Source organism: Thunnus maccoyii, chromosome 2 (assembly GCF_910596095.1).
Source record: "Thunnus maccoyii chromosome 2, fThuMac1.1, whole genome shotgun sequence".
Lineage (NCBI taxonomy): Eukaryota > Metazoa > Chordata > Actinopteri > Scombriformes > Scombridae > Thunnus > Thunnus maccoyii.
This window is the reverse complement of record NC_056534.1, coordinates 23,720,705-23,747,240: the sequence shown is the minus strand read 5'-3', so window position 1 is coordinate 23,747,240 and position 26,536 is coordinate 23,720,705. Positions and strand designations below refer to the sequence as shown.

The following is a 26,536-nucleotide window of genomic DNA, read 5'->3' as shown; positions in this document are numbered from 1 at the left end:
GTAACAAATGCGTGAACTAGTTTTTCTGCATCTTTTAGGGACAGGATGTGCCTGATTTTTGTGATATTACGTAAGTGAAAAAAGGCAGTCCTTGAAATTTGATTTATGTGGGAGTTAAAGGACATATCCTGATCAAAGATAACGCCCAGATTCCTTACGGTGGTCCTGGAGGCCAGGGTAATGCCATCCAGAGTAGCTATATCATTAGATAATGTGTTTCTAAGGTGTTTAGGGCCAAGCACAATAACTTCAGTTTTATCTGAATTTAGTAGTAGAAAATTGCAGGTCATCTAGGTCTTTATGTCGTTAAGGCATGCTTGGAGTTTGTTTAACTGATTGGGTTCATCTGGCTTCATTGATAAATATAATTGGGTGTCATCTGCGTAACAATGAAAATTTATGGAGTGTTTCCTAATAATATTACCTAAAGGAAGCATATATAAGGTGAATAGAATTGGTCCAAGTACAGAACCATACTACTACAATACTACTACTACTATTTTTTCTGTATGACATTTTAAAACAAGGTCACACAGTTTTCTCTAATGAGTTCATTTGCAGCTGAAGTCATTGCATTCTATGTTGCATAGGAGTGGTTGGGGGGAAGAGAAGCAGAACAGCAACTGCAACAACAACAAAAACATGACTAGACAATAGATACATGACTAGCATGACTAGGATATATTACTATAACTAAAAAAAACATTTTGCCATGGTAAATGTGTAAACCTACAACAACAAACCAAAGAAGAAATAAAAATATTAAAAAAATAAAATAAGCGTTGCTAACAGAAAATCCTGCTGACTGTGATGGAGGAATTTATAATGGGAACTGGTAACTCTGTACATCCTTTTATGTCAGCAGGCATTGTTTTTCCTGTTCAGATATCCATATGTAAAGAAATTCACAGAATTCATGATTTGTTTTGAGTGATATTTCTTTTGATTTTTGTGAATGCAGTCTGCATGTCTGAATGATTGAAGAAATGAAGGTGAACACAAGGAGGAGCTCATGTTCAGTGTTCATGCTTCACACAAGCAAGACATAAGCTCCACATACACTCACTGTACTGCGTTTGCTGTAAACAGTTTGCTTTGGAGTTTTGAACTCTGTATGTGTATGTTGTGAAGTTAAAACTGTTAAATTAGAGCCACTGATGGTCAGTCACAGCCTGGTGATGCTTTCACACTTCTGTCACTCAACAGTTAGTCTTGTCTAAGTTAAGAATTAATCCACATTGCCAGTATCAGACATCATTTAATCTCTTTTCAGTTCTCAAGGCATATAAAACAGCAGCTCCTCTGAGTGTATTCATCACAGTTTCAGACAAAGAGGAAGAGGTAAAACTTTTCCTCCATTTACAGTTATATCAGCTTCCACATGACCAGACAGGAAAAGGACATTCACTTCATTAGTAATTCGGCAGTAACACATATAGATCTAGATCAGGTCTTGATACAGTTTGCTTGTGCAAACCTTAATTTAAAATTTTGTTTGAACACCCAGCTCTGTAAAACCAGTTAGACAACTCTCCTTCCTCTGAAAATGCCCTCAGCATAGCTGGAAATGGTTGTGTGTGTTGAAAACATGATCTTTTGTGAATCAGCCACATACTGGTATAGCTGTTGTGCCCTTACTTTAACCTTGTTTGTGCTTTCATGTAATTAAGTTCTGGCATAATCAACCACACCATCTTTAAACAGCAGCTGCTGTCGCCACTGTGGCTGACCTCACTTATATTAAGTGCTCCTCAAGCTAAAGTAAACCCATAATGTTGACGCAAGACAATTATTAGCATGGCTGTTATCATAAAACTCCTACAGAAAAGCAGTTATTACCAGTGACTCACTCACAGTACTCCCCAAAATATTCACATTAAGCATTCATTTGTTTTAACATTTTGACAGGGAATCTCAAAAGCTCAAAACATTCCCCCCCTCAGTGAACCTTGAACCTTACTTTAACCTGACATTATCCTTTTATCAGTGACAAATTTGCACCATCCCATGACCATATGCAACAGTTTATGATGAGTAAATATTTCTTCTGTATGTTCCGTTTTTTTATCTTCTTCTCAGTGGGCAGTTTAACCACCAAACAAAGAAAAAAAGAACACCTGATAACATGAGACTATTTGTTTGAGAGAGGGGGCAGGGCTTGGCAGAGAGGAAAGAGTCTACTTCCCTTGGATTAATGCTCTGTGATTCCACAAGCCACGACTTGCCCACAGCCAATCTCTCTCACTATCTGTTCTTGCAGTCTCAGCCACATTTGTGTTATAATTTTACAAAATGTCCAAACTATAAAAACAGTTGTCTGTTTGTTATCACACCCTTTCCCATTCCTCCTTTCATCTCTTATTTCTCATTATTTATAAATGATTCACATATTAAAAATGCATTAAGACCTCTGACCGTGACTACTTTGAGGGAAATTCCTGATCACAAATCTGACATAACAGGAAATGGAGCTTAAATACAATAGGGAAGGGAAGGGAAGGGGAAAACAAGAGTGAAAGTGATTCTTTCATTGTATTTTCCATGCAGGTGTGTGTGTGCATGGTTTATTGTTTTTTTTTTTCCAGCCTATGTGGTCTGTTGATGCAATTTTGGATACACTCCCACACTGATTACATAAAAAATATTGAATTTTGCTTGTTTACTTTCACAATAAAGTAAAAGATGATTTAAGATGTGCTGATCTTACTTCCTAAATTCCAAAGGTAAATGTACTAAGCTACTGTGTGCTTTCTTCTTCACATGGTGTCCATTACAGTGTGTTATCAATATCAAAGCCATTGTGTGAACATGGTACTTTCCCAGCATCAGTCTGGGGGTGGGAGTTACTGTTAACGCATGAAAAGCTGGAGCTCACTTTGGCTTGAAGTCCATCTGGATATAAATGTAGGCTGTTTGAAAGACCAGAAAAGTGTTATTAAAAATCCCCTTAAGACATGTTTTAAAACACATAAAAATACTCTACTTCAAATAACTTTTGTCTGATGTGATTCCTCCACAGTTCAATAACATCATTGAAAAAAACTCTTAAAATGTTTCTCCCTTGTTGAAAAATCCAGAATCCATGAATATACTTGTTACAGGCCTGGTAGGTGGCCTTGAAAGGCAAAGACAGGAGACAGATGGCAGTTACAAGGAGTTTATTGTAAGTGAAGGTGTGGGACAAATGAGGAGGCAGATGATGGGGTAGATGAAGGCTGAATAAGTGTGGCAGGCAGGTGGGCAGAACCTGTCTGGAGTTCAGGCAGGTGGAGTCTGGGTGGAGAGAGCTGGTGATCCTGGACAGAAGAAAAACGGGTTAAGAACATGGCAGACTAAACTGAAAAAACAAGATACAGGGTCAAAATGCCTGAAGAGCTGGAGACAGGACTAACTGTGTAGCTGAGTCTACAATCCAGCGCTGACTGGCTGAATCAAGGAGCATAAGTAGGCTGATGACTCCAATCAGCAACACCTGGGCAGCTGAGGCCAACTCCAGCACAGCAGGCTGACATTAGTCATTAAGCCCCAACCTGCACAGAGAGGGGGAGAAAGACTAGGAGGCAGAGGGCATGACAATACTAATATTATTCTATAAAAATGTTACTGCTGGACACAAGATATACTGTTTCAAGTTTTGATTGGCTTCACTAGTTGTGATGTCACAAATCATGGTCGTAGGTTGACCACAGAGAAACTTTTTTCTTGCAGCAGTTGAATGTGAAAACAGCCTTCTAGTGCCAAACCCTGCAAATTAAGATCATTCCTAAACTCAAATGTTTAAGTGAAGTAAAAATAAGAAAAGCACACTTTTGAGTGAAGGGTGACTGGGTTTCCATCCAAATGTATCACAAATTTTAACAGAATATTCAGAAAATAGGCAAAAGAAAATACAAATTTATACGTGTTTCCATCCACTACTGTTATGCGAATATTGGGAATTGGTTCATCGAGATAAGCAGCAGATGGTGCTAATTCTCCTGTCAGGTGTCATTATACCACTGCAGAAGAAGAGGGTGAAACAAGATAAACAAGCGCCAGTCAAACCTCAAAAAGTGATAATGCAGAAAACATGATGGAAATATGATATTTCTGTTTGTTTCAATTAGTAATTTGAGTTTTGTTAATTTCCTCATTGCTCCATACTGATCTCTTCCGTTATTTTTTGTATCTTCAGTGGAGAAAAAACATAAGTTTCTTTTTTAATCTTTATTTCAAACTGTCAAGCTACCATACCATAGGCTCATACAGAGGAGACATCAGTCATGTGAGTTCGGCAAAGGTGTTTCCATCTCCCAAAAGCAAAAACCACCTCAAGCAAGTGTAAAAACTTTTGCGAAATAGGGGAAGTTTTTTCAAATTCCGCTGTTTCCATCAACCTTTTCTAATGCGATACTTCAAAATGTGCATAAAAATACGAAACACAGCTAATGACATTTAGGAATTTCAAATTTGAGAAATAAACACAGATGCAAACAAGTCAGCACACACAAGGTTTCTTCCATTTTTCAAACTTCTATTATTCTAGGAAGTTTCGCTGAGAATAATGGTTTCTTTTTCAGGAAATTCCTGCTCACTTATATACATTCTCATTTCAAAGCTGTTCAGTACAGCCATAACCACAGCTTGGAGGGAAACCACAAAGATCTCTATTGCTAAGCTTAATCTAAACCTTTGTCACTATGAATAATGAGACTATGACATAGCAGCCTCTCCATTTTCCTTCAAACTCTTTTGTGTTAAACACAATTTAAATGTATGAACAAAGACAATGGGCTTGGTTTTCCTGCCAGAGCAAAAGCCAATCCAGTTTTTATGTAATTTTCCTTGGGCACTAGTCTATTTTTTTGCATTTGCGCCTGTTCAGTAATTTCCTGTTTCCAAAGAAACAAGCTTGTGCTGCAATGGAGGGAGAGGCTCAGCTGTGTATATGCTGATTCGGCAGTGCAGTGCAATTTTGGAGCTCATTTTGGATGCAAATTGCATTTGCATTAAAACCTGCACATGAGCACCTACTGTATTTATAATCAGCCCTTACAAAACTGATTAGGCCTACATCAGCCACACTTTCCAAGTAACACCATGCAAATATTCATCCTGCATGCCAGGAACAAATAAAACATGTGATGATGCACACTGTTGAGCTCACTAAATGAATAATGATCTGCACAAAAGACCACAAACAGAACAATGACAAAAATACATCATATCTCACCACAGTGAGGTTGACACCTTTAAACAGATCATAACACCTATGGAACATAAATAAAACTATGACAAAAACAAGTTTGTGTTCTGCTGTTTGTGTGACCTGACATCATAAACACAAAAAAGCTAAAGTTGGGGAACAGGGTCTAGTGAAAAGGGAAGGAAGCAGTCTTCTCACACAGTGAATCGCATCATACTCATTAAAACTATTAAACCATTCAGTGAAACTTTGTGTCCTGTTTAGAGGCATCTGCATTTATGATGTTTCTCTGCTCAGTTTTTCAAGTTTTTCGTTTAGTTTGAAAACAGCGTTACATGTTTACATTCAAATATTAATATAATTGCAGACTGTGAAAGCTCCGCATCTTGCTAACTTCCCATCAATGGAAAATGGTAAAAGGTTAAAATATATAGACAGCTCTGCATGTTGTGTGAGAAACTGACAGAAACCATTTTCTGTGGTCGGTTTCTATAGAAATGAAAGTGTGCATTGAGTGGTTGCCATGGGTTGATGATGCGTGTTTTGACTCATGCATGTCTTAACTTAGATGGCTTGAATGGCTGGACGGTGACAATAGAGCTTTTTTTCCTCTCATTCATTCTGCATTATAAAGCGTAACAGGAAGAGGAAAATGTGGTTTTTCTTCAGTAACAGCCAAGTTTCCAGTTGAAGAGCATAAATGTTGCAATAAGTGAAGTCAGAAAACTTTATGGTATTTTAGAGGATAGTGCTTCAAATGCTGTTGTTAAAAGGAATTTGATACTAGAAACTATGATAAATAGGTCGACTATTCATACAGATTTTTATACCTGAACCATGCTTATGCTTTCTGTACTGGTATAAGGTGTGTTTATTGTTTAAGCATTTTATTGTTTAGCATTAACATCACTTCCTATGATGACACAATGTCAGAAATCATTTACAAACAGCATATTTACTTGCACATTAATATCATGATATCTAGTGAGAAAACCGATTGATAATGCAACAACATCTTAACCCAATTGTCCAGGATGAAGGAGTCACTTTGGAAATCGTTATAAGAAATGAGCTTTTTTCACTGCTACCAATGTGTCGCAAAAGTCTAGATAAACTAATTGATGTGCTGTTTTACTATTTGCAGTAAATACCCTACTGAGTCACATCTGGGGTTGAAAATGATAGCTGCATTTTGACTTCACTTTAAAGTACAGCACACCATCTTAGTATCTCATAGGGGTGTTACTGAATACAAATACGTTACTCATTAAAGTACAAATAGTGTTTTGTTTTGTTTGGTTTTTTTTAAGAATATTTGTATCATACAAATATTTTTAAAAATATTCGTTTTCAGGAAGAAAAAAAAACATGTCAAATACCAGCGTGCAGGTTGGTTACATCACTATCTCAGTGTCTCTCCTCTCCTCCGCTGTTAGATCTATCAGCAGGTCTCAACGAGGGGAGTCACATCCACCTGCTACATGACGCACATTTCCTAATTTGGACATCACTCCCAGAGTTGAGGGTGTTCCCCAGAGATAAAGCTGAGCTACTGACACATGCAAAAGGCTCCCAAGGGACTCTCCATAACCTGTTGTTCCCCTTCTCCTTTCCACAAAGTTAGGTTGTGAAAAACAGACAATAAATGAAAAGTGCAAAGCAAGAATCACCTTTGAAGTTCATCCCTACACGTTACACAGTGTGCTGTCTCTGTGTATAAATTGGTAGAGGTCTGTCTGCAATGAGGTGAGGTGAGGTGATAGGTAGAGTTTTAGCTCAGTAGTCAGCACAGTCATCTATGATCTGGAAGACTTCAGTTCGAGACCCGGTGTGGGGACCTCCTTCATAAGATAGTTTATTCATGAACACTTATTGTAACACTTTCATTTTCGACAATTAAAAGCGTAATAAAAACTAAACATGATTTTTAAGCCTCTTTCCACTTTTATTCGAATACAAAGTCTCTAGTACGTGGTCATGCTAGTTTCTCTCCTCTCCTCTGCTCCCTGTGTTTCACTGAGGGCGGGGCTGAGGCATTATTATGGATATCAATTTTCTTGGCAAGACAAGCCCTGCATAGCATTCATGCACTAGGATTGGCCAGGCATCTAATTGGCCAAACTACTAATGAAGGCAGTATTTATATGCTAGTGCCCACTACAAGGGTTATTAGAATTAGCCTGAGCTTAGTACCATATTAGCTGAATCAGTTAACATCATCTGACAGTTTGAAAGTTCCCAAGTAACATAAATATTTGAGCCAATATCAACATTATACAAATACAATTTGCTATGACTCACATTCATATAGACGCACATCAGTCTTCACAAAACGGAGAGAGAAACTTAACAAGCTTGGACAGCAGACATGTGACTTGCTGCTTGCTTGGAATAGCGTCACATGATCAAGCAAGGGCGTCTGGGAAAAACAGAGTCTGCTGGGAAATGGAGCTCTTAAAGAATAACAGGGAGTTTTCTACATTCTCTGCTCAAGCAGTGGACAGCTGCCACCTTGTTTCCCTCTTCAATCCAGGAGCCCCCCAGCTAACAATCAGATGACAGGTCCTCGTCTGTCGCGGGCAGATCTGGACCTTGACCAGAGCTGACTAACCTTTTCTGTCCTTAAGTAAAGAACAAGTAAAAGAAATGAAATCTTACTACTATTATTTGTTTATGCAGCTGTCACAGGTGAGAACATGGATGTGTTATAAGAGCTGGATACCGGACACAATTATATTTCACTTTTCCATTACAGAAAGTACTTCTTTTGTCTGAGTCAGAACTTAAAGTCAAGTTAATATCTAGAGATATAATGTTGTTGTTTTAATTGTCAGATTGCCAGTTACTGATGCTGCCATTTTGACTCCCCAATATTAATTTCATAAGTCTTACTTTTTTAAATATATCTTAACTACAGATAAATATGTGTATCACATTAAATTGTTCTTTCTCTTTCACCGCTCTTTTTTTGTAAGAGTTTCTATAGTATATTACCGACTAGTTTTGTCAGTGACTGCAGGTCATATTCAGGAGATCAAGCCGGATGTCTTTGTTTGCTCTGTCTTTGTTTGTCTTCAAGCCAGCTGCTCTGTAACTCTATTGTTTTCTATCTCTCTTCAAAACAACAGATACAAAGAACGGGGTTAAAATCGTACAGAAAAAAATCATAATAGCAAATACAGCTGCAATGGGGTTTTAATTCTCAGTGGTGTGTAGTGTTTGCAACATTTTCACATAACCAGGAGTCATTTGATTCAGGGTTAATTTTGAAATTCATCTTTAAAATCTAATTCTGTGCATACTGAGAAGTAATGAGCAGATATGACATTCAGTACGATGGATTTATTATATGTTGGGTATAACATTTATTCAACTTACAATTTACGAACAAAACTAAACTAAACAGTGATTTGAAACAGCATTAAAGGACCAATGTGTAGGATTTTGTGGCCTCTAGCAGTGAGGTTGCAGATTGTAACCAACTGAATACCCTTCCCCTCAACCTCCCCTTCCAAGCATGTAGAAGAACCTACAGAACCTAAACTCATGAAAAACGTTTGGTTTGTCCATTCTGGGCTACTGTAGAAACATGGCGGTGCAACATGGCGGGCTCTGTGGGAGAGGACCATGGATGCATAAAGAGAACTGGATACAGCGTCAGAGGCAGGGCCCTGTTCATTCCTATGACAGTTGCTCAGTGGCGCATGAAGCAAAGAAAAATCAACTTCCCGGTATGGAAGTACCCAGATCTTACACATTGTGTGGCCCATAGAGCATGCACACTTGTGACTTTCACTGGCTGAGTCGGCTACTAGCCCTCCGGCTAACTTCAATGGGGATAAAACAATTCAATCATGCAGCTCTTCGATGCTTTTGAAATGTGATCAGACCAAACGGATTTAATTCTGATAGTGAGACAAGTCATTTCGTGGGGGTTGTGACGCTCAGAAAAATGTATCCGCTGATTTACAGACGTCTCTTTCACAATGTAAGTCTATGGGAAAAAGTCTTTTTGGGCCAGTGTGCATCACGTGACATTATAATTACATGGTTTGGCCGCCTTGTCAAATTGGCTTCAAAGCCTGGTGCTCTTCCTGTATCCAGTTCTCTTTATACATCCATGGAGAGGACCCACTCCCTATAAAGTGCTCATTTTAAGGTAACAAAAACACAGTGATTCTTATGTTCAGGTGATTATACACTGATTAAAACATACTTATGAATATTTCATTCTATTACTGCCAAGTCCGTTCGACTAGATGCCACTAAATTCTACACAGTGCACCTTTAAGAAGATTTTTTGGGGACTGAAAAAACAAATTAAACAAGAAGACACGCAGACATACATCACATCTGGGCAATGACAAAACACATGCACAACAGTTTCTGGACGTCTGTAACAGACACTACAATTCACATCAATGTCTCTGCACCGGAACACACAGCATCAGACACACAGAGCACTCGCTGCTCTGCGGACGTGCTCAGTATTGTTAAGCTAAAGTATTTGACGAGTTAGGAATGGGAAGTTGTGCACAACGCAGGTCGAGACACGTCTGTGAGCACAGAATCCGTTCTAACTGGACAAGATTTCACAAACCTTTTGATATCTAAGGAATTAACAAAGAATGTCTGTCTCTATCTGAACTCTGTGATGGAGGCACAGATGAGAATTATTCTCTTTCTTACGGGTAAGTTATTAACTTCGTAACGTATTTGTTCATTATTCTTTACCCAACCGCTGTAGGTGTATTAGAGGAATCCTTAAATACATAATAAATACTACTGTAATGAGTTGTAAGAGTGTGATATGTATAGGTACTGTGCAAATATTGGGTAAAGTAGTAGAGGCTTAAAACAACAACAAGTTAATAGCACTGGTGCGAACATTAAATACATTTTAAATAGATTTTTAAAGACACTTTGGTCTCCTCATTTGTCCGCAGCAGTTCAAGTTCAATAGCATTTTTTCAATGTGACAGAAGACACACAAGATAAAAATATGATGAAACGGAAGAATTAAAATGTACAGTGCAGTCAGACATATGCATAAATAACCCCGAACCTAATTTCTCTAAAGGTTTTTGCCTCAATTTCAAAGAACCAAGATTTGAAACAGACCTGCAGTTTTCTGGTAGTTTTCTGGGAGTTCCAGATGGCGCATAAGAATAAAATGCTGCTTCTCCATATTTAATTTTGACTAAATATATCTGTAATATGATCTCAGAGGTTTGGATGGGTCATAATGTATTAGCAGCAGATCAGAAATGAAACCATTCATGCTTTATAAACCAACAGTACTATTTTAAAATCAATTGTGTGACACACAAGACGATCTGAGGTCTGTGATCCAGTGAGGACTCTGAATCAGCTACAGTTGTCTGGTCGACTTTTTAGAGACCTGTGAAGACATTATTACATCATTACAGTAGTTTAATATATTCTTAATGTGGCTATTAAAATCTATGTCTGAGTCCATGACTACACCAATATTCCTGGCTTGGTTTGTTGTCTTTAATGTTAGTGATTGAAGTTGAGTACTGTGTTCTAATCATTTCAATCATGGCTCCAAAAACATTTTTTTTATGTTTCTTTGTTTTGTTATTTCTGTTTTATCTTTGTTTAACTGGAGAAATTTTTTTCACATCCAATCTTTGATTTGTTCAATGCACTTACACGTATGCAACCAAAGTCACCTGGTGATATTGTTATGTAAATTTGTGTGATTTTGTTGTTTTCCATAATCTTAGCAAGTGGGAGCATGTAGATGTTGAATAGAAGAGGCCTGAGAACGGAGCATTTCTGTACGCTTACATGTTTACGGATTGACACAAACTAGTTCTGATCCTTCAACTAGAATTCTTACTAATACATTTTACCAGATTGTCTAGTAATATGTTATGGTCGACTGGCTCGAATGCAGCACTGAAATCTAATAATACCAAGGCTGAAATTTTTCCACTGTTGCTGTTTTAAGTAGATATTCAAGACCTTAACATAACAGTGCTGTGATGACACTGCTCTGAAATCATGACTGGAAAACACCAAAACAGTTATTTAGGGACAAGAAGGTTTTTAGCAGTTGAGAAAAAGCCTTTTCAGTGATTTTACTTAAAAATTGGAAGTTTGATATGTGCCTGTAATTGTTCATTAGTGAGGTGTCTTGGTTGTTCTTTTTTACAGTGTAATTTAACACATCAAGATCTGAATAAAGGTGTTGGGAAATACTACAGCATATGTAAAAGTTGTGGAAAGCCTTTTGTGGCTCCAGAGGGAGAAATCTGACAAGTGATGCCTCAAGTGATGTCACTTGAGTCATTATTGGTTGGGGCTGAAGACTACAAGTTTGAAAATGAAACAAATCTAGAGGTGCAATACAGCATTGGAACATTGTGAGAGAAAGGTTTAGAAATCAAAATATGTTCAGTAGAAATGAAAAATATATTTCGTTGTATTTTTGCTTCAGTTATCACTTAATAGCAGCAAGCTGATGAAACTGCAGTGTTTTTCCATCCAACAGTTTATAGTGTTGTTACTGTAAATACAGCTGCTTACAGTAACACATTTAGAGGAAGGTGTTTCCACCCAATCCATTAAATCTGCACTGACCGTACAAAAGATTGCAGTCTGTCTGAGTATATTTACAAACCACTGAAAAATCCAAAAACTGTGACCTTATTTAACCTCCTCTTCACAGCAGTGAAAATTAAGGTTATCAGAAACATACCAGTCCATTGAGCCTTATTTAATTACTGTGTATCATTTTTCTCTATCTGGTGTGTCTGGTCTGAACTTAATCCTCCATGTTACCCCTTTTATATTTAAATTTTTTTACTTTTGGAAACAATAAAGAACCAACGCAGGTGTAATTTGCAACATGCAACTACCAGCATAAAAGTTGAATTGTAATTAAAATGTTAAAGGGGACATATAATGCTTTCTGTGATTTTCTGTTATTTATATACTGTTACGATGTCAGATATCTGTTAAACAAGGTCTAAGTTCCAAAACTTGAGGTTAACTTATGTAGAAATCAACCTGCCCTCAACGATTGCTTTGCTTATGATCATAAACAGCCCTCCGTCCCATAGCCTTGGTTTCTAAGGTTGTTGCTGAGGATTTCCATGTGTTCTTTATGTTGTTCACTCTCATATTTCTGATCTGATTTCAACTTAAACATGTACAGATGTATCTGAGAAGTTTACATTTTGATTAAAGAACGAGAAAAAGTAGTAAAATCCTGATACTATAGTTTGTGTCATGGTTTGTTGACGTGGCCTTCACAGGCGGAAGTCTCCCATGGTGCAGCTTCCAAAAACTGGCCAATCAGAACAGAGTAGGCTCATCAGGAGGGAGGCCTTAAAGAGACAGGAGCTGAAACAGCCTGTTTCAGACAGAGGCAAAACTGAGGGGCTGCATAAAGAGTCAGTATTTATTTTCATTTTTGAACTGTAAATCATGCAAAAATATTCCAGTAGATATTCCAGATTAAAATATAGACTTGTAAATGTGCATAATATGTCCCTTTTAAGTATGGGAAAAGGTACTTAATACAAATAATCCATGCCAGGCCGACAGGTAGGATGTCAGTCTGTAATATGAACACAGGAAAGCTACTATGAAGTTCAAGAACAATCAGTATACAATTCAGAAACAGTGGTGTGATAATAGAAATGCTTTAAGATACATCAGCCTTCAGCCTACACTCAGCATAATTACTATCTGTATGAAAATGACGTTGATTTTTATATTGTTGAAGAAAATTCACTCAAGTCCTTGTTCAAAGTTTGCTGTAGTGGAAGTGGTTTAATAGGATTCCGGAAATGCGGTGAGCTTACTGACACAGAGCTGGTCTGATACAGTAGACTGACCCAGAGCAGAAGAAATGGAAAGACTTTATACAGTAAGGATCAAAGCAGTGACCAACAGATGGTGAACAAAAGATAGGAGGGGAGGGCATTTACATACAAGATCAAGGCAAATCCAGGGGCAAGACAGGAGGGGTCAAATCAGCAGGGGTCAGGAGGTGGGAAGGACACAATTGGCATATGTTTGATCAAAGAGTTGTCTCAGATGTCACTTGATTATCAAGTCTCCAAACCAAATGTGTATTCTCCTTTAATTATCAAGTCTGCTCCCAAAAGGGTATTCTTCTTCAATATACATTGTTTTCAAGGCTAATTACCTAAAGGCAACATGTACAATACCATAGAATTGCAAGGAGGCCAAATAGGAACTGTGGTCTCAACTACATCAACAACATGGACTGAAAGAATGTCTGACCAGTCCAAACTGTGTCTACACAGGAAGCTTTACAGACACATTTACATCTGACGGAACAGATACTGTGATACTTCCTCAACATTGTCAGTGTGGTGAAATGCCAAACACAAAGCCAACACAGTGAAAGTGTCTAATAGTTTGTCAGTGATAACAAATATAATACAAGAAATACAAAATAAGAAGTAAAATCTGGTGCACTTATCTGGTGCTCAATTCCATAGATATACAGTGGGAGAGAGGGTCCCTGCAGCTGCTTCACCTGCAGCGAGGAGTAAAAACAAGAATGGAAACGTTTGCTTTAATTTTATCTCGTCAAGACAGTTTTATCTCATTCGCTGCTGTTAAACATATTTAAGATGCATTTATCGTTTAGTTTGTAACAACCAGTATCAGAAGGACAGAACATGTATAAAAAAGTGGATCAGCTCCACATTGTACATCTCAGTAACATCTGTATATTCCTTCTAAGTTACAAATGTTGCCTCCAGTGCGCTTACTGTTGTGTGTCTTTTTTCTTTACAGTCATAATCTCATCTGCTAATGAGGAAGTGAAGAACCTGACCAGCACTGAGGGAGGATCCATCACTCTACCTGACCCTGTGAAGGAGAAAGGATATCTTTCATTTGAAAGAACAAATATTGCTGCAGTGAACAAGGGGGAAGTTGAGATAGAAGTGGACATTTACATAGGCAGACTTCACTGGGATAAAAACAATGGAAATTTTACAATCACAGGACTGCAGAGGAATGACTCAGGGATTTTTGCTATTGACTCTAAAAAAGGACGTATTTTCACTAAATCCTACAAACTCACAGTGTATGGTAAGTTGCATTTCCTCTGCCAGTGTACTGACCTGTGGGTCATCTGAGCAGGTTGCTTGACATGGGATTAGGGAGCATGGAGTGCCACCTCAATAGTTGTTATTTTACAGTGTCAGGATCATTACCTTGGCTAATTCATAATTTAATTTCCTTGTTCTGTCTTGAAATGAAGAATAAATAATAGCATTTTGAAATGGAATAAGCAAAACTTATCTTAAAAAGTCTTTATATTTTTATTTTTTGGCCTCCATTCATTTATGTGTTTGTCTTTTATATTCCACCTCACAATTCATCTGTTTCCTGCTTTAACACTGTTTCCATTTTGTGATCATTTTAAACCCACAGAGAGGAAACACGAACTCCTGATGCTGATCTGTGGCTTCGATTTCATTTAAGTTTTAGGCGTCACAGTGCTTATTCAACTTTTAATTAAAGAGGACTGTCTTTAAATCAATTATTGAATATCAAAGAGTAAAATTTCATAGCTTTGTTTAAAATGACAGAATGAGGAAATACAATTATTATTTAGAAAATATGATGAGCTTTTATTTGTTGTTTTACTCTGAGTTTATTCATACATCATTAAAATGCAGTTTTACTAAATGTATCTACAGTAACTTTTTAAAATGATCAGTTTATTAATTGATTATAATGAAACACTGTAAAAGACAAAATGATTTTGGCAGCAAACTTGAGATACAATATTAGTGGAAAACCTGCCAACCAGTTATACCTGATTCTCAACATGTCAGATGCTGTTCGTGAGCACAATGTGAAACATCTTCATGACAGCTTCATGTATTTTGATAGTAGAAGTCTGGTTTTGTTGTTGATGATAATTCATTGTGTTTGGTTCTAGTATAGGGATACATTAAACAACACAAGCATTTTTTTAAACATAATCAGTCAATTAAGATAATTTAAAAACACATACCGTTGTTCTGATGGTCTTTTCAGAATCCTCAAAGACTCTTGTAATTATCTGGATAAAAAAACTATTCTGTCCACTACACAATAATAAATATTTTTAATCTGTTTCCCAAAGTGCGACTTTGGTTCTGATGCAGGTAGCTGGGCGGGCTGCCATTTTTGTTTTGATTCTGAAAAAAGTGCAACGATTTTTTATTCTCATTCAGCAGACAGAACATATAGTTTCATCCAGTTGGTTAGAAGAGTCTGAGGATTCTGAAAATACCTTCAGAACAACAGTTGATGTTTTTAAATGACCTTCTGGGTTTTTAAAACAGCACCCGGTAATTATCTTTTAAAGAGGCTGATAGTTACATGTGTGAACCGAATGTATGCTAATACATGAGGCACAAACTAGGGCTGTATTAGTTTTAGCATAACTCCCACACTACATTAAAACTGTGTTTGAACCTGCACAGAGCTGGTGTATAAGAGGTGAAACTGGAACTATAACTAGAAATATGATAGAACTCATAATGTACACAGGCAGGTGTAAGTCATCAATCATCAACTGTTGTCATGGCAGTGGCAGATGGTAGCCACTAATGATAGTAGAGCCAGAGGATTTTGTGGACACGTTGACTGTTGCCTGTTACCTGGTAATGTTGTGATATTATGCTGTGAGCAGTTGGAATTGCTGTTGGCAACACTTGGTTGATTGTAACAGAAACTTGTAACTGTTTTCCAGAGACCTTTGTTGATGTTGTTTATGACCATATTGTGTGATACAGCCATCCTCACCCTCACAAAAAACAACAAAAGTACAACAGGAGCTGAATAATGTTGAATTATTAATGAGATAACACACAAACAGGCATTGTTTCATATGTTAGCTAGTTCATATGTGATAGCATACATTACTTTCTCATTAAATAGTATATTGTAGGTATCTTCATTTCCATCACTGGTCAGTCTCTTTCTCTTCCATTTTACCCAAATGCTGAACTAGATGAAACGTTCTGTACAGTGTTTTGATTACAGTCGGCTCAGGTTGTGTCTGAAATCACTCTCTATTAACTGTCTAGTGCACTTTATTTACTGTCTGCCATTTTATTGAAGTGTCTGAATTCTGGATGTGTAAATGTATAAACAATATTGTGCCCTCAAAAATTCACACAATGGAATGAAAAATAGTGACCATGGTATGTACACACTACTTTCTGCTAACAATCCCACAATGCAATGTGCCACATTTTATAGGTTTGAAAACACCTGTTAGTGGTGATCAGAAATTATGATTATTAGTAAGTGTCCAATTTCTCAATTTACTGCTCACTATTGAGTGAATGGAGTTACTATCATGTAAGGAGTAGTGAGTGAAATAGGGAGTGATTTTGGACACATAGTGAATGACATCATAGTTCAGTTAAAACTAAGTAGAGATGATGCAGCTGAACAAAGAGGTGAGTTTAGTGTGGAACTAACTAAAAGTTAGTGCTGACTTTACAGTCAAACTTTTGCTCATAGTAGTTTAAGAGGCATAGTTTAACCCTTCCACTGCCAGACTCAGAGATGCCCTTCTTGACACCACTGTTGCACTGAGGCATAACTTCATACTTTCTAGCTTCCAGTTGCCACAATTATGAAATAACAGCAGTAATTGTGGTGGGTAAAACAGGATGTTACTGAATATTTCTGCCAAACTGGCATGTGGGCAGTCCAGTGATATTTACTGATGATAGTTGACTTATTCTCAGTTGTTGGAATGTGTTTACTTCAAACTATTGGATGAAATTGCTGGTCTATGGCAGTGGTTCTCTGTGGCTGCATGTTATGCATATCAACTTTTATATTTTGGGCATTTTCCCAGGTTTGCTCAAAAAAAGAGCAAGTGGCTTATTTAGACATTAAACTTTACTTATCACTGTTAGTAGAATGTCTGTGGAATGAACGGTAATTAGATTAGAAGTAGATTAGGGTTCTAAAGTTACTCATATTGTCTAATTCTTAATTTCTTCTCCAGAGTCTGTATCACTTCCTGCAGTGAACACATCGAATTTGAGTGCTGAGAGCTGCATCTTGCTGTGTTCTGTGGAGAAAGGTGAAGAGACGACACTGTTGTGGTACAAAGACGAGGAGATACTGAACCAGAGCAGCTCTGCTCTCTCTCTGCCTCTCACTGTACACAAGCAGGATTTCAGCTCCTCTTATAGATGTGAGGCTGCCAACCCTGCTGAAAAGAAGACTGTTGTAGCTGATATGAAGACATTCTGTGGACACGATGATGCAGACAACAGTAATGACACAAACACAAGATATTGTAAGAGTAATTTCAACACAAATACTCAAATTCGTATAGATTTCCCCAAACTCTTACATTTAAAAAAAATAATATTTAAGGATTTTGTCATTGATATTGGGTGTTTTTTGTTTTTTGTTTTTTTGACAGATTTTGGAATTATAATCTCCATCGTGCTTGCTGTATTTGTTGTACTTATTGCCATTATTACCAAGAAGAAGTGTCTTAACAAAACCAAGACGACAACCAGACAAACACAAGGCAGGTATTTGTTATTTATTTGTTTTTCGCCCATTGTTTTATGACATATCTTCATCCCTGTTAAATGTTATGTGTCTGTCTTTCAGTTTTTTATACTATATGATACTACCTCTCTCAGTTTTATTGGACTGGATCATACCGGCCAAATATGCCTTCAAAGTGTGCAGCTCAGTAGCATTTAAACATGTTGGGCTGGTCTACTGAAAGAAGAAATAATTTGTCTGTATTTCCGTCACCTTGGTTCTCGTATGTGTAATCTACTTTGAAGGGATCATTTCAGACATGACACATACATTTGTAACTGTTCTATTCAGAGCAGAAATAGTTTAAGTTGTTTTTTCCTCTGGTTGTGGGAATGTGAGGGGATTTTGCATCACTTGCAGACATATGTGTATCACCATAATATCCAGTATCTGTTTGTCATACAAGTGGCTCCATTCAGCCCCACAGCCTGTTAACAGATGGTACTTTCCACATTTTACTGTGGTTGTTAATGCAAATGGAGCTCGAGAGACTGAGTTTGCATGATGGTTTGACAAAAGGCTATTGAAGAACTCGCGTTACCAGAGTTTGGTTGTCTCAGGTTCTTTCCACGTACAAAGCTGCACAACAACACAACACAACAAGCTCCACCACATAGAGGCTAAAATTATTTTTAGTTTTTTAAACATTGCTTTTCTCTTGTGAGGTAGTGGATAATTTTACCCCTGGACCTCTTATTCAAGCAAAAGGATGAAAAACATTCTTTAGTTGATCAAGGCCTGTTCACATTTAATCATCCCTCTTTGAAGTAAAAAATAATGTCAACACATTTTTTAAATGTATTGTTTATAGTTTTGTATTATTATAATGAAGAAAAAATGTCTTTGGGGAAATATCAGAAATGCTCTTGTTGCAGCTGGTTGGGTGGGGGATTGTTATGTTTGCTGTTATAAACAAAAAAAGCACTTTAATTTTAGTTGTACTTGCTTAGGAGTAAAAAAGTGAAAAAATAACACACATTAACCAAGCAACTTACTCCTGCTTATAGCAAAGTGTAAGAACAACCTCATCTCATCTCTCAAGTGATCACATGATTAATCACATGTGAGCAGATGGCAATAGCCAATCAGACAACAGGATTTACCCTATGCCTGACCCATTGTTCATACTTTAAAAAAAATATGTTTTTGTGCGAAGCATATGTTATTAAAATTTTTAACAAAGTTAATTTTATTTGTGTGAAATCCTTAATATCTCCATAAGAAATTATGTGAAATTAACAAAAATCTAATATATTTAATATTTAATATAGGAATATATAATATCTATTAGGAATTAATCAAGAAAGAAAACCAAACTGGAGCAGGGAGGAAAGTCTGCTGCTGGTAGACTCAGTACATAGGAAATAACATTTCATAAGGGGAATTTAGTATCATATTGACAAGTGCAGTTATGTTGCATGAAAAGGGATCAGAAACAAGATCAATGTTAGCTTAATTTTTAATCACTCCAGAACATGTCTCAGAAGGGGTGTGCTTACCTCTACAAGTCTTAACTTACTTAGAAACAAAATATTATATTAAATAATATAAATACTATATTTAATATATTTTATTCTTTAGTTTGCAAGTAGGAGTAAAAATTTCAACTTTTTTTTTCACTCAACTCCAAAATGTGACTTTTAGCAGTTTGATAAATGTAGGCCCTGGTTATAACCCATAGACTCATGCAACCTGTAAGTAGCATTGTTTTGTTTTAAGGGGTTACAAGTCATAAGTGAAGATTTGTCATCATGGTTTAAAGAACTACTTGGTTCAACTTCAGAAATGACTGTGGTCTTGATAGGAAACAAGATGCAAACAGCAGTTACCTATGTCACAGCCTGACATTTGTTTTTTCTATCTTGCTGTAATGTCATGCTTATTCTTCTTTTCTCTTGACATGAGTCAAGACATATTTTAAGACAGCTGCTAAAGGTCCTTGTCATGTAAATGTCAACAGAGGTCATATTTGACATTTGGACAAATAACCAATGTTTTTATTAAGTAAACAGGAAGGCAACAATTGAGGGAAGTGGCCTGAAGGCCACAGATAAGTTGGAAAGCTTCCCACCTTCCCAGAATAATACACATAGTGAGACAAATATTTATCACACAGGAAGATACAGCAGATGTAGTGAATATATTTTTAATCATGTTTTTATTTTAATTCACAAACTTTGAATTAGCAAGCAATCATTGTTGTTTCATTGATGTTCCATTTTTATGACATTATTTTACATAGAAATGTAATATTCTGTCCACCACAAACTCATTCCCATCTATTCACATCAAGATCCCTGTGAGATTGCCATTCATGTGCAATTAAACCTACTATCTTTTTCTATTATATGTTAGACATAATAGTCAGGACTTAACATCCATCTATACAGATTTTACTTAAAATCACAGCAGTGGTCTCATTGAAATGAATGAGGGGGCAAATGTATCTGACAGTCCTACTACAGAACGAGGGATACAAGAGGAAATTCACTTTACATTTACATTCATTCATTTGGCTTTTGTCCAAAGTGATGTACAAATGAGGCAGCCAACAATTAAAGTAGGTCAAGGAGAAGCCTTTGAGAATAAATGTCTCAACGTTCAATTCCATGTTCCACCTGACAGAAGTGCCACAAGGCTACAGGTGCATGAAGTAACATATAAATGCCTAACAGACTCTTTTATGGGAGAAAGACTGAGAAAGATCTTGACAAAGAGAATGAGTGTTGTAGGTCAACAAGCACTCTTGGAGGACCTACTGTAGGTCAAGACAGAGAGGGATCTGCTGACTGAATCAAGTATGGCAACTCGTTCCACCACTGAGGGATCATACAGGAGAAGAGTTTGGATTGAGATTTCCTGCCTCACTGTGACAATAGGACGAAGCTTTGTTCATTTACAGATCGTAGTGTATGATATGGTGCGTAAACCTAAGTGAGGGAGTTCAGGTAGGTGGGTGCTGTGCTAGTGGCCACTCTGTAGGAGAGTATTTGTGACTTGAACTTCATGCAAGCAGCAACAGGGAGCCAGTGGAGTAATGAAGAGTGGAGTGACATGAGCTGTTTTCAGCTGTTTGAGGACCAGCTGTGCTGCTGCATTTTGCACCATTTGCAGAGGTTTTACAGTGCATGCTGGCTGTGCTGCCAGAAGGGCGTTACAGTAGTAAAATGTGTGTGTTATAAAAAAAAGTGGCTTGATCAAGTGACAGATGCAACAAGCTTGGTGAAAGTTAGTCAACTGTCAACTAACGACTTACACATTTTTAGCAGACTTTGTGAGAGTGAGGTGCATCTGCTTAACAGTAGGACTGTGATCACCATGAGTTCAGTCTTAAAAATACTGAGTTGTAGGTGGTTTTCCCTCATCCATTTAACACAAGGCTGTGGTGGAACACAGAGCTTCTTCTTTTGTTAGCATGACAACATACAACATACTGTAAATCATTTATCATGGTGGAATTTCCCAAATTCCAATGTTTCATCTGTAAAGCTCTTTGTTACCGAGATGAATGCGGGTGTTGTGACTAGAGGGCCTTGGGTTTTGCTTGTGTGTGCTCTAAGAGAAGATTGCTCACGCATTTTCATTTGAATTCAAGTACACACACACTTGTATCAAACCATATCAGGTCATATAAGGTTTGTGTATCTTTACCTCACAGGATGTTATAACTAAGCAACCACGGTGTTTATGTGACCACTAGTGTCGCTTTCCTGACACTCAAAGGAACATATGACACAATAGTTACCATAGAGACATAAACTGCATGAAGCATGAACTCTGGAAAATGTCATCTTAAACCAATAGTTTTGACCTTCTATTAAAGGAGAGAAAAGGATGTTGAAACTGGAACTTATACTGTAAATGCCCATCTCTAATACCTTTCTTCCTTGTCTTCTGTGAGTTAAAGGATAACTTTAAAAGTCAATGAACATGCTTTATAGAAAAAAATGCTTGCAAGGAACTATTAGAAACTGTAGAGGAAAACAATTTATTTGACAAATTTGAGTCTGGTTTCTGCACCTGAAGCTGCATCTCAGTTCTTCTGGATTTAAAGGCTGCTTTCAGTTCCATAAATCATAATATGTTATTAGAGTTGGGATATTTGGTTTAGTTCTTGAATGGTTGTCTTCATATTTGGTGATGTGATAATCATATTTATCACATCACCAGTTTCTTCTATCCATTGCTGACAAAGTGTCTCCTCCTCTGATCTTTGGAGTTCCTCAAGGGTCAATATCTTAGAAAGGGTCAATATCTTAGAAACATTGGCTTAGTTATTCAGTTCTTTAGACTGGCTTCCTGTCAAATTTAGGATTGAATTCAAAATCATTTTAATACTTGGTGTTAAACAATTTGACTGCACCATATATCAGTAAGTTGCTGATGCCTTACAACTCGGTTATTGAGCTTTTGTTGTCCTGTTATGGAACAGTCTCCCTCTGGAGGCACTTTGTAACCCTGGTTTTGTGCTGTATATAAAATTAAGTTTTACTTTTTATTTATTTTATTTTATAAAAAACTTCCTCTTTGTATCTGCAGATTCGGTGAACACAGACACAGGTGTCAACTATACTGATGTCCAAATATCTGGCAACAGACCCTGTCAGGTTTGTATTTGCACACACAAATACACCTTAGGTATGATAATAATGATCCCTGAACCTAAGCAATGCTAATATTAACAATGTTTGCGTAGTTACCCACAAAGTAAATACATCATGTCTGCTGGAATTATTGAGGCTTTGCAGGTGGTGTCATATCATAGCTTACATGTCTATCATAAAGGGGACATATTATGCTTTTTGTGATTTTCCGTTATTTACATACCATTATGATGTCGGATTTCTATGTTAAACATCAGAACTTGAGGTTATCATATGTAGAAATGCTCCCTGCAAGTCAAGAACACTTCCTTTTCAATGTTTTTTTTCTACATTGCCAACGGGCTGATGTAAGCTCATCGCACATTCACCTAAATGACTGTATTCTTGGTTGCTAAGGTTGTTGCTACATGTTGTACACATTGTCCAACCTCATATTTTAGATCGGAATTTCGGCTTGAACATGTATGGATATTGATATTTTGAATAAAAACCAAGAAAAAGTTGTGAAATCCTACTACAATAGTTTGTTTCCTGGTTTTTTGATGTAGCTTCCCAAGCCGACTGTCTGCCGACTGGCAAATTGGAAAGAACAAAGAACTGGTCAATCAGAACAGAGTGGGCTTTTTTTAAACTGTAAATCATGCAAAGATATTCCAGTAAAGCCCCAGAATAAAAATATAGACCTGGAAATGTGCATAATATGTCCCCTTTAATCTAATTCACTGGAAATTGGCTGCATGAAAATATTATCCATATATCAGCCAACCAGGTTACAACAGACATTCCATTCTGTGACTCCGATAACATGAACAGTCTAAAGAGGAAGATTAATGTAGGTTAGACGGGCAGTGTAAATTGTTTTGTCTTTATTCCTCTACGTCAAAGCACTTAAGAGTCAGCTCAGTTTTACAGCTTCACAGGGGAAAGCAAAATATTTACTCGTACCTCCCACAGTGCTACAATGCTTAGATAGATTGACCATCAAGAAACACAGAACAATACCAGATCAATTACATTTATCAGTGGCAAAATAAACTGTTAAATTAAATTCACAGCACTGTTGTACTGTTACAGCAGAAAGAGACTTGGATCTCCATCTTGACTGGAGCTTTCCTAACTTTAAAGTCTCTATTTTATCTTGCTAACACACTCAGGAGTTCCTCTCCCAGACACCAACCAGATATTTCACTCAAGTTTCCCGTAAAAGCAAAAACTCCCTCTCACTCCCATCCTTCAAGCCATGGCTCACTTCCTCTGTTTTTGTTCTTCCAGGCAGGAAATTTATCAGATTCACCAGGAACTGTTGACCGCTCAAATCTAACAACAGTCTACGATAAATTGGAGGCTCATCGCATGCTTCATACAGACACAGCAGAGAATGTTTCAGACGAGCTTTCCACATACAGCAACTTTGCAGCAAATCACTGAAACATTTGTGTGGACATGCTTGAATCAGCAGCTTGAACTTGAATTTGCAGTGGTCAGCAAGGAAGTATATTTTCAGATCTTTCAGACTAAAGTGCACAGAGCTGTCTGGCAAAACTACAAAGTGTTTCATTATCACATTTCAAATGCACCAAATGAGGAGAGGAGTGATTCCATCGGCAGTGTAAAATGTAAAGCTCTTGTGTCCATTTCATTTTTTTGTATTTATTTTATTCTTTTGGTAGTATTCCTTTTAGTTTTCTTTTGTCTAGCTTTTGATGTATTGCTTTGCTACTGCATTTTTGCCTCATATTTACACTTTGTACAGTTAAGCTTGATATAACATTTCCAAGGTCATATATTTCATCCTTTGTGAGCATATGCAAACATTTCAAGCTAATAAAGACGCTGTGTATGAAAGCAGTGGAGAAGTGTTTGTGTTGGAGGTAGTTTGTACTTTCCACTACATTCTGGATCAAGCATACCTCTCAAAGACTATCAAGCACCACATTCTAGATGTTACCATGCTGCTTTGATCTGACAGTAAGGTGGGTTGTAGAAAACGTACATCAATTAGCTGGAAAAACATCACGTCTGAGTCAGTGACAATATGTCTGTAATGACCTTTCCTTATTAAAAAATCTCCTGCCTCAATAATGCAGTTTATTAAAATTAATAAAACTCAGTTAAAGTATATGGCTACAAATTATAAAACTGTCTACATCTAAAACAATCTAAAATCAGGCTTGATGCAAGAGCAAAGATTTCCATTCTATGCTCTATTTAAATTTTTTATGAAAATTTTATATTCTGCATGTGTTCCTCTTTTTTACAGTGTCTCAAGAAGAAGAAATCAAATAAAAATGATCAATTTCCATTCATGCTACTGGTGACTTAAAGCAGGAACTCATTGTGGGAAAACATACATTCATTCATTTCACTTTACTTTTCCTTCGACATAATGGACTCTGTACTCTCTGTCCCTGTCTACCACCTGCTTTGCATATGGCAGTTACTGTTTGGTTGCCTGGCAGGTGCAACAGATACTATGCTGTAAAAGAGGCTTCAATTAATAGAAAGAGGAAGGTAGCCAATATATTTTTACCCAGGCTACCTGGCTACCAGTCAGTTAGTGACTTCTGCCCCCTAATGACACCACAACCAGGGTGTTGCTATCATTCACTGTTTTCTGTTTAATGCTGCTAACATCAAACTTGTCTCATTAGCTGCTGACCACAAATATGACTTGCAAGAAAATTCTGTATAATAAAAGCATGTTATTTTTTAATATCTAAGAAATCAAACAACACAGTGCTACTTTGAGGTCCAATAGTAAAATGAGGAAAATATTTGTTTTTAGCATGACTAAATAGATTCATCAAAAACAAATATCCAACAATTAAAAGTTAATAAAAAGGTTTTACTTACAGAACTCTTTATGTCTATGCACTGCCAGTAAATAATAACACAATAAACAAATTCACAGCCCAGTTCTCTGCCTAAATGTCAATGCTACAACACATAGCATTGTACTGTTTGTGGATTTGAAAAAGAAGTGGGTTCAACAGCACATTTAGATTAATGAACATGTCAGTGAAAGATGTGAAACAAAACACCTCCCTTTGTAAACTACTCCCACACATTCCTCGTATCTGCATCATCACACCGTACTGAGCGATGAGGTTCTTACATTCTTACACAAATGATATTATTCATCATATAGCCTTCTGGCACCTGGTCTTTTCACAGCATAAGACATTGTTTCCGACTTTTGTCCTGGCTCACGTCATGGACTTAACATTTTGTATTTGTGTATCTTAATCCAGTCATATGTTTAATCTAATGTCAGTATTCAACATCCCACACAGTACACTATCTATTTAGTGCATCTTTGGTATGCATAAACCTAATCTTAGCGCAACCCTAGTTCTAACTATAAACTTGAACCCATTTTTAATCCTGTCCAAACTCTGCTTTAAACAGTTTCTAATGGGGATGAACAGAAATTGTTTCCCTAAATATACCTCTGTTAACTTACATGGGCATAACTTTAAAACCAGGCCTCAGAGGTGTTTTATAACCTTGACCAGCTAACATTTGAAGAAGTTGATTAGCAACAACATTAGAAGATAAATGGGGCGGTTAAATAAAAGGAAATGGCACAAAGGAACTGAAAAAATCAATATTTAACTAACTAAGGCAATAAAAGGATTCATTTACGTTAAATAATTTAAATTTGAGTTTCTGGAGACCTGATGAGTGTAAGTCCAATATTCACTCTCTTTTAAGGAAAATATCTGTCTCTTTAGCTGCCAAATGCTTCACTATATGTTCACCAGCTTTTTTACTAAAAAATAGCAGCATGAACTGAAAATGACACTGTTGAAAGTTATTAAACTGACCACAACAGTACAGTTGCAGGCTGTAAAACCAAAACATGTAGCTAAAAGATGCTAAAAACATCCATAGAGCTGAGGGGAGCTGATCTTTCCTGTGTTACTAAGAGCAACTCTTTTTATATTACACAATCATTTGATCCACTGTTTCATTGTTCATATTATTGATGTCATATTGCTAATACACATCATCACTATAATCATTACCATCTAGATGTTTATGTACAATGTCCTTTCAAAGATATTTTTCTCACAGAAGGGACACTTCAACTTCCCTCTTACATACCCACCGTAGGTAATGAGCACAGGACTCACTAGTCCATGACTTA

At 36.9% G+C, this 26,536-nt stretch overlaps 1 protein-coding gene across 2 annotated transcripts; it reads left to right on the top strand.

The window, feature by feature from the left end:
• The first annotated feature begins 9,431 nt into the window (after window positions 1–9,431).
• On the top strand, window positions 9,432–25,234 carry LOC121904831 (CD48 antigen-like). 2 transcript variants are annotated; one of them, XM_042422622.1, is made up of 6 exons: window positions 9,432–9,876; window positions 13,991–14,290; window positions 17,223–17,519; window positions 17,649–17,763; window positions 22,322–22,389; window positions 23,659–23,744. In XM_042422622.1, the coding sequence occupies exons 1-5, from the start codon at window positions 9,840–9,842 to the stop codon at window positions 22,356–22,358; spliced, it is 786 nt and encodes a 261-aa protein (XP_042278556.1). In that variant the 5' UTR covers window positions 9,432–9,839; the 3' UTR covers window positions 22,359–22,389; window positions 23,659–23,744. The 2 variants fall into 2 exon arrangements, with proteins under 2 accessions (XP_042278556.1, XP_042278555.1); XM_042422621.1 differs by having other exon boundaries at window positions 9,625–9,876; window positions 17,649–17,759; window positions 23,659–25,234.
• The last annotated feature ends 1,302 nt before the right edge of the window (window positions 25,235–26,536 follow it).

Coding starts and splice junctions, on each gene's coding strand:
- LOC121904831 (XM_042422621.1), top strand. CDS start 9,840: ATGGAGGCACAGATGAGAATTATTCTCTTTCTTACGG. Junction 17,520..17,648: donor TGACACAAACACAAGATATT/GTAAGAGTAATT, acceptor TTTTTTTGACAG/ATTTTGGAATTATAATCTCC. Junction 22,390..23,658: donor CTGGCAACAGACCCTGTCAG/GTTTGTATTTGC, acceptor TTGTTCTTCCAG/GCAGGAAATTTATCAGATTC.